Here is an 8,566-nt window from a genome sequence, read left to right as displayed (position 1 = left end):
TATCAGCTCCATTGGAAAACTTACATTTAATGGCTCCCTTTTCTTGAATTTTTCACTTTCTAGTATCTGTTTTGCTTTTATTACATACACCATCCAGACATATTAACATCAGACTCAGTGAGAGTTGGATTTTATTCATAAAAAAAAGAAAATATCAGATGGTTTACTGCTGATTTTTATTGTTCATGGCAATGAGACATTTAGGAGAGTCGGGATCCATTTCAAAGATCCGTGTTGGATTGATTATCAGATTCCAACTGGTCACCTTGGCGACAACATCACCACCTGTGCAGATCAGCAGCTCTCCTCCTTGGCAACCAAAATGTCCATCTTGGTTTTTCTGCAAAGGGAAGCATGACATGACATTCTGTGTTTCACTCAGCTTTAACTTTATATCAGTGTAGGTGAACAGTACGGAGCGCCCCCAAGAGTCTGTAGAGCAGAGTGAAAATGAGGCCACTCAAAAAGACTCTTCAATTAGAGATTAGGTGTTCAAAGCCATCAGTGAAAATTCTTAATAAAGCAAACTATTTGTTACAGGATTACAAGACAGAATATCAACAGAGAGTGAGATAGAAACAGAGAACAGATTGTCATATTGTTCCTGTTCATCTTCTGTGTGGTTTGGACGAGGGTTTGCGATGACATCAGCAAGAGCTGTGCTTCATGAAATAAAATTAATTTCTCCAAATCATCCCTCAGTAGATTTAATTAAAAAAAATCTGTCAACTTGTCTTGCCAGTGTTTTTGTCTCTCTGGAATGAAAACACCAATGCAGAAGAACCTCCTGAAATCTAGTGCTTTTTATCAAAAACAATACATATGTGAATAGTATTTGGTCACCAGAGATGTAACTGTCATTTTCCAGTAAACACTAGTGACCCCATGAAACACAAATAAACAGTCATTTGAATTGGCTGCGGCTGTCAGCCAGAGTTCAGTATTGTGTCTTCTAATTCTTTCACCACCAGGTGGCGACACTTTTTCCCTCCATAAAGTCAACTTAGGTGATATGAACTTGTGTGAGTGCCATGAGAGAGGAACAGCTGTGTGTACTCACTGTCTCTGGACACACAGGATACACTCATTGGCATAGGTGTTTCCATCGCTGCCACACACAGGGGCGAGATTCAGAGGACACGCCACGATCTCCTCTAAGTTAGGACAAGACGGCTGCCATAACATAAAACACACAGGGTCTGGTGTCATATTCTTTCTTTCATTACATCAGAAGAAAGTTCATTCACCATATAATTCCCTCATTAATACATTTTCTACACATACACAGTGATACATAAAACACCTTCCTATGCATCCGCAGTACTTTGCAAGTCAAATGCTTCCATGTGTCACCTTTCTCATGAGTCCAAAGTTCTCCTCCACATCTGCAAATAGAGCAGATTACTTCTGAAACCATAAATACATAAATAATTAACTCCACACCGCATAAAATCCAGCTTACATGCAAACACAGAGGCAACTCACCTGATACAGAAAGAAATATCATAGGCAGGCACAACTGACTATACATCCACAGATATGAATTAATAAAAGTATACTGGGATGAAGCACACGTCAAATCCAAAACTGCCTGTCACACATTTTAACATAGTCTATGTTATTGATATAGTTGATCTATTACTTTTAATGCACTATAAATACAGGTAGAGTATATATGATTTTACATATGTGTGTACATGACACTCTACAGTGCCTGTAAAAAGTGTGCAAACAAGTATGTTGTATTATTTGTGAGTTGTTTTCACTTTGACATTAAAAGATTAGTGTCAAAAAACCACATTTAGTCTACTTTGCTTCAATGGTGGAAGACAATAAAACATAAAAACTCCTAGTAAATATAGGCACCGTATGTTAGATACTATGCATCTAAACAGGTAATTGCTCAAAACTGCTCCATAGACTGAAATCTCTATAACAGCCTCCAAACTAGAATGCAAATACCTCAAATAAAGTTTGGTGATTGTTCATGTGAAGCTTCTATCTTTGTCTTTCTTACCTGCGGCCACACAAAAGAGCAGGAATGCGAGAAGAACAACTCTTCCAGTCATGATGGATGTCGGTGGATGAATAACCTACAGTGACAGAAACCTCTGAGTTGTGTTTCTGTTTTGTGTACGTGGGAGTGTGTGTGCGCGCGTGTGTGTGGGAACGCAGCAGGTGAAAATAGACACACAAACTCATGCTCACTCTAGAAACTCACAGTCACCAGCGCACATTATCACACATTTCAACACACACATCTACTCAACTCACTGTATCTGCTGTTCAGTCAGTAGCTCGGTTGAGAGAATAAACTTTATGAATAAAAGGATCTAAATTGACAAAAAAAAAATGCATCAAAGAGGCAACTTTTTTTTTTCAAAATGTATGAATTTTATTTATTAATGTAAAGAGTAACTATACAGAATGGGTAACAGACTCAAACAGCTGTTGTTTAATACTTAAAAATGTAAACAAATAATAATATTGAGCACGAGAGGAGAAAATCACCACATTTGTACTGTCCTGCGTTTCTCTCTATATCTCACTATTGTCTCAACTTTTCACAATTCCACTCTGTTCTGTCAATCACATGAAAGCCTTCATTCACCATTTCAAGTTTCAGACAAATGTATTTAATGCAGTGGTGAAGTCATGTCTGTTTTCCAGTGCAGAGATTTGCTTTTTAAATGTTTAATTTGCCATAATCAAATCCCTACTTCTACATCGTGGAAACAAATAGTTACTAAGTCTTTAAAGTGCTCATATTCAGGAGAGGGGGTTTGGTGGGTTGAGGCTTGTAAACCCGAAGGCCCACAGCAGTTATTACATCCCCGAGGTAACGGAAACCCCTTCCAAAATTTTATATGACACAGAGCACCCGTAATGACAATCTGTCATCAATTTGAACCCTGGATATAATTTTCAGACTATAAAGCATTACAAGCACATATTCTAATTAAAGTGGTCCCTGTTTCTGTTTAGTCTGGCTTCTTGACTAACTCTAGAAACATAATTTAATGTGAAGTATCTCAGTATCTCTTAGGGTCTAAGAGTTTCTGACGGTAGATAACTCCAGTGCGGTAGCTTATTAATGTGTACCAACTGATTACAATTTGGCAACGTCACTAGAAGATAGAAAGAACTTGTAGTCAGATGGAGACTGAATGAGATCACACGTTCATGTTTTGAGCTGCTGACGACGACGACAGAGGAGAATTTCTGTCGATTTAAACTGACCTGATGGATAAAGAACTGAAATCAAAGCACAACAGTTGCCTCCTCAAGATTATGCTGGTTGATCAAAGATACATATTTAGCTCAATTTTGGCACAGATACTCCACTTTGTTCACTCCACTGGTAACATCACATAACTGCTACTGTACATAATATCCACAGCAATGCTGGCTCAGCTCTAATCTGCTCCTGTCGTGCCCTCACACATTGGTATAAAAGCATGTGTTGCTGGAACAGGTACCATCTTTAGATCCCATACAAGCAGAAACTGTCTTCTTCGTGTATGGGTGCTACAGTTTTACCCGCAGGAACATCTCATTCATCTCATGGCCAAAAAAAAAAAAAAAAAAAAAAATCACATTTTGACATGTTTTCTTCTTTTTTTTACAACATAATTCAGATTTAGACCCCACATGTACATATGTGCCAGTAATCCAACAACAACGAAGCAGAATTAAGTCCTCTCCAGTCCTTTACACGCTCATCTGATGGCATACTTTGGCGCGCACACACACACACACACACACAAGTGCTGATAGTCCAGGTGCGTGGCCCAGTGGAAAGCATGCAATATATATTTCTACATAACTTTCAAAAAACCAGTCCAAATTGTTCATCACTCTTCATCTTTCACTTGAAGTCACAACTGCCAGTTCGTGACGATCCTCGTGTCCTTTCTGATTTGATTTAAAGAGAGCAGGGCGAGTACAACAAGCCGTTATAGCAGACTGCACATCCTGTACAGACATCAAGCAACCACAAGATTTTTTTTTTTTTGACAATGAAAAGACATTTCTTTAAAAAAAAAAAAAAAAAAACAGGTTAGTTTCATTCATCATCTCCACAAAAACCTGCTTTTTGTGCTTTGATGCATGTTGGTGTTGATCTTATACATTCCTTGGCAGCCTACATACGCTGTTGTTTTTAATGGAGTGCTCAGATTTCTCTCTCCACCATCATACAGTATAGGCACTGTGCTGGACAATGTAAAGGACATCATGAACAACAAATAAAAATGGACAACTTGGTTATCTGAATTTGTTGTCCAAACAAAGATAAACAAAACTCCAAAGAGGTTATGTTTGTCTAGTAGAATTAAATTATTAAAAAAAAAAATCTAATTAGTAAAAATTAATATGTTGAATGATTGCATGTTTCTGTTTGAAATCAGTTGGATTGTAAATGCTTTTAACCATCACCTGCATTATAAAACAACTTGGTAATGAAGAGATTGAGAGGTTTGACCCTGAATAAAAAAAGTAGTCAGTCCATCCTTTATCAGTTGGCAGTGAATGATACAAATTTTCTTTTTCCTTTTGTTTTACACTGTCGTGATTTCACGATACAGAGTAGCACATACACAGTCCCACTGACTACCGCTAACTACTTTTAGGAATGGGGATTAAAAACTAGAGATATTTCCTTCTATCATCCCCGATGCCTTGTCCATTGAGTCAGTAGCAGAGCTACAAGGTTTCCAGTCGAACACAGCAGTATGATCCTGCTGTCACTTCAAGTGTTCTGAGTCTTTTCTTTCTGTCTGTCTGTCTGTCTAGTGAAGGAGAAGCACCAGTCTCCAACCCTCACAGGAATATCCTCTCATCTTAAATATATATATAATTCTTGCATTGATTTGCATTGAGTTTTCATTGTTTCAGTGTCTGTCACGATACCTGCAGTCTCTGCCTCGACTTTTTTTCGAGAGGCTGTGCGCTTGGGTGCAGGTCCACTGAGAAATGATAACAATTAAAAAAGACTAAAAAATAAAAATAAAAAATGAACATAGTCTGTCTCCCCCTTTGATTAGTGGTCCATATTTTCTGGCGTTGTGGGGGAGGGAGGAGGGGGGAGAGTGTGTGAAGCATAGCAACTCCCACTAGTGGTGTGTTGTGGAATCACACACAGCTCTCCCTGGTCTTGTTGTCACTGAGGAAAGAGTTCAGCTGGGAAATGTCCACTACCACAGCGTCTCGCTTGTTCAGATGGACGTCTTTCAAATGGTCCTCGTCACTTTGGTCCTTGGCAAAATTTACAAACACCTTGATTGGAAGGAAGGAAGAGAAAAGACAAATTAGACCTTGCTTAAACTAAAGTCACCATCTAGTTTTTTTTTTTTTAAATGAGCCTTTGGTAAACTTACTTGGTCTAGAGTGGTCTGAGAGACGGAGTAGTCCTCTATGCTGAGCGCCTCCTTGTTCTTGGAGAGCAGGGAGAAGATGCGGGCGAGGGAAGTGAGGGAGGAGGGCAGCTGGTACTGCAGCATGTTGCGGTGTTTCTCCTTCAGCGTGCTGCCTGGCAGCTCCTGCTCAATGAACTTCATCACCGGATGAAGGTCTGGGTCTGGCCCTGCCACCCGCAGGATGATGGTGTAGCCATCACCAAACCTGATATGAAGTTAACAAAGAAATATATTACACTGAACTGAAGTTTTAAGCAATAATCTGTCATTTAAGTGGTACTTTTAAACTTAATTACATTTTTTGGTGCTTGACAGTCATTCTGTCCAGGAACGGCAAATCAGCCATCACGTGTTTACAACAATAATTTAAAAAGATCTGCCCTTCAATGGTCATAATATGCTACTTTTTCAGTGTAGTTCTACCAGGCTATGTTAGGAGCTTTGTGTATGTCTGTCAGCTGTTGTGAAATGCTATTCTGGTGTGTATTCCCACCTGTTTTTAAGATGTTGCACACTGCCCAGACAGCGGAACCTGCCGTTGACCATGATGGCCATTCTGGTGCAAAGTGCTTCACACTCCTCCATACTGCCAAAAAACAAACAAAAAAACACCAGAATGAGGTAAGTCAAAAAATATCATGATTATATACTAACACAAACAGAATCATAACTTAATATATGTAATTCTGTTGTGTAGTCTAACCTGTGAGAGGTCAGGACTACAGATCGTCCCTCTTTGATGATGCTCAGTATGGCGTTCCACAGGGCACGACGTGCCTTAGGGTCCATGCCTGTTGTAGGTTCATCCTGTTGACAGAAAACAACAGATACTCAGCTGATGCTGCAATGTAATGTTGAATACACAACCCGCTGCCTTCAGGAACTTCTGGGTCACTTCATACTTTATGCAAAATAAGAAACGTTTGTGTGTGTTTGTTTCCACTCACCAGAAACACAACAGGTGGTCCTCCTATGAGAGCGATGGCAGTGGACAGTTTCCTCATGTTTCCTCCGCTGTAGCTGCCTGCTGCTTTGTCAACATATTTGACCAACCCCAGCTTCCGGATGCCCCACTCTGCCACCTAGTGGATGAGATCAAGTTTTCAGTGTCAGGCATCTTTTCAGAAACTTAAGACTTTGTTTATTTGTATTGACCAAAATCTGATATCATGTATCACTGGATTATAAGTCTAAATAAAAAAAACAAGACCAATACCAAAGGTCCAATAAAATAAGTCATAGGCAGTACACTGGGCACATGCATGTGTGTTTGTTTGTTACTGACCTCACAGACTTCCTTCTCAGGCACTCCTCTCAGGATGGCGTAAAACTCAAGGTGCTCTCTGCCAGTCAGCAGGTCGTTGATGGCATCAAACTGAGGACAGTAGCCCATGTTCTGATGCACCTCGTCTATTTCTGTAGTTACACTGGAATGAGAGAATTAAGTTTTATAGAAAGAAAAAAATAGATATATATTCAAACATAATTTAGCCTTTTATTGAATCTTATTAATAAGAAAGCTAATTTCATTTCCAGTAAATATTGTTTCTTTCTGTCGTCATTTGATATTTATTCCAAACACCTTTAATCATCTAACTGATGAAAATATATTATTGTAAATGCTACAGAAATAATTTTAGCAGGCATATTTTCCACCTTTAAAGTGTCTCCAACATCTTACCAGTCAGTATTCTAAACTACTGGATGTATTGTGTATATTTACCGGTATGTCATGTCTTACCTCTTGCCAGCCAGGTAGGCTTCTCCACCAGTGACCACAGAGTCTCCTGTCAGCATTTTGAAGGTGCTGGTTTTCCCGGCTCCGTTTACACCAAGCAAGCCAAAGCACTGCAGGGAAAAAGAGACAGTTTCACTCTCAGGATTTAGCTGGTAAAGAAACCTGCTCATCCACTTACAGACACAACACTCATATTCTACTGTTTATTTGTATTAAAGGAACCCTGTCTGTTCCTGGCAGTCTGGTGTAGAATCAAGTGTGAAACAGGTGTAAGATATCAGTATCGTACCTCGCCAGGGGGAATGCCAACACACAGCCGGTCCACTGCCGGCTTCTGTTTCCGCTTGTAAATCTTGGTGAGCTGTTTAAGCTCCAGGATGTCAGATTGTCCTGTTCCGGTCAGGATCCTCTGTCGCTCTCTGGCAACGTCCTCGTCTTCTTCTCCTATAGGCTTCAGATGACTGGTGGATGACCTGGAAAGTCACAGGCACCACAATTAGGAGAGGTTACACTCAGAAGGACTTATAGGATGGGCTTTAGTCAAATCCTTCACACAAAGGGAATTCAAATCTGCTAATTGTTTTCAGCTGCAAGGTCTTATCAGGGATACTGTGTTATGAGAAGAAGAGGCCCTAGAATAGAGAGGATGTCTTTGTCTATTTTAAGTTGTACTGGATTAGAACAGTGTAAAGCTAACTGATCACACATGTATCTAAACACAAGTCAGGTTTCACCCACCTGGCCTTGAAGCAAAAGCGGTACTGAATGAGGACGGTGATGCAGAAGAAGATGACGCCCTCAATGGCCATTGCAAACAGGTTTTTTCCCACCATGTCCCAGGCCAGAGGGGAACGGAACCGGTTTTCACCTGAAAAGATGCAACCAGAGAACATTGAGTGCCTTGTGAAAACCAGCACGTATGTATTCATGTTTGTTGTTAAAAGAAGGAGTTTAAGGAGTCGAGTGTGCTTACCGAATCTCTCCAAAGCATCGGCCATTGCCTGATTCTTCACCATATCGATCAGTCCTCTGCCCAGACAGAAGTGAGGGAAGATGAGGAAAACGTTCTTCAGGATGTCGTTGATGCCACCGATCTCCTGAAATAAGAGGGAAGTCAATATTTAAAGGTAGAGCATTTAATCTAAATAATTTCTTAGCACACATTCTTGAAACAACAATCAGCAGTCAATCTACTGCTCCTCTATTTAACTGAATGAATGACTTGGAGAGAGTATTTACATTGCTTCCAAAAAGCTCCAGGACGAATGTGGACACACTGCCGTTGATTCCTATCAGTATGTTGACGCTGGTCAGAACCACATAGGCTGTGCTGGGGATCTTAAAGAAAAATGAGGCTGGGTACATCAGCGGGGTGATAGACCATCTGGAAGAAGACACAAAGAGCATTTCA

At 40.1% G+C, this 8,566-nt stretch overlaps 2 protein-coding genes across 3 annotated transcripts in view; both read right to left on the bottom strand.

Annotated features, from left to right (window-relative positions):
• Positions 1 to 177: 177 nt before the first annotated feature.
• Positions 178 to 2,091, bottom strand: spink4 (serine peptidase inhibitor, Kazal type 4). Its single transcript, XM_042427391.1, has 4 exons — positions 2,018 to 2,091; positions 1,354 to 1,385; positions 1,061 to 1,173; positions 178 to 340 (listed from the first exon to the last, which is right to left on the bottom strand). The coding sequence occupies exons 1-4, from the start codon at positions 2,067 to 2,069 to the stop codon at positions 295 to 297; spliced, it is 243 nt and encodes an 80-aa protein (XP_042283325.1). The 5' UTR covers positions 2,070 to 2,091; the 3' UTR covers positions 178 to 294.
• A 288-nt stretch (positions 2,092 to 2,379) lies between these two features.
• Positions 2,380 to 8,566, bottom strand: part of LOC121907764 (phospholipid-transporting ATPase ABCA1-like) — a 42,428-nt gene continuing 36,241 nt past the window's right edge. For both annotated transcript variants that reach the window (XM_042427389.1, XM_042427390.1), the window contains exons 39-49: positions 8,395 to 8,539; positions 8,129 to 8,252; positions 7,894 to 8,023; positions 7,445 to 7,628; positions 7,159 to 7,265; positions 6,703 to 6,844; positions 6,365 to 6,499; positions 6,121 to 6,224; positions 5,911 to 6,003; positions 5,379 to 5,622; positions 2,380 to 5,277 (exon numbers count right to left, since the gene is read on the bottom strand). In XM_042427389.1, coding sequence (XP_042283323.1) covers positions 5,134 to 5,277; positions 5,379 to 5,622; positions 5,911 to 6,003; positions 6,121 to 6,224; positions 6,365 to 6,499; positions 6,703 to 6,844; positions 7,159 to 7,265; positions 7,445 to 7,628; positions 7,894 to 8,023; positions 8,129 to 8,252; positions 8,395 to 8,539 — 1,552 coding nt within the window. In that variant the 3' untranslated portion in view covers positions 2,380 to 5,133. The remainder of the gene's footprint in view (positions 5,278 to 5,378; positions 5,623 to 5,910; positions 6,004 to 6,120; positions 6,225 to 6,364; positions 6,500 to 6,702; positions 6,845 to 7,158; positions 7,266 to 7,444; positions 7,629 to 7,893; positions 8,024 to 8,128; positions 8,253 to 8,394; positions 8,540 to 8,566) is intronic.

Source organism: Thunnus maccoyii, chromosome 2 (genome assembly GCF_910596095.1).
Source record: "Thunnus maccoyii chromosome 2, fThuMac1.1, whole genome shotgun sequence".
Taxonomy (NCBI): Eukaryota; Metazoa; Chordata; class Actinopteri; order Scombriformes; family Scombridae; genus Thunnus; species Thunnus maccoyii.
Note: the sequence above shows the minus strand (reverse complement) of the source record. Positions and strands in the feature narration are given on the sequence as shown.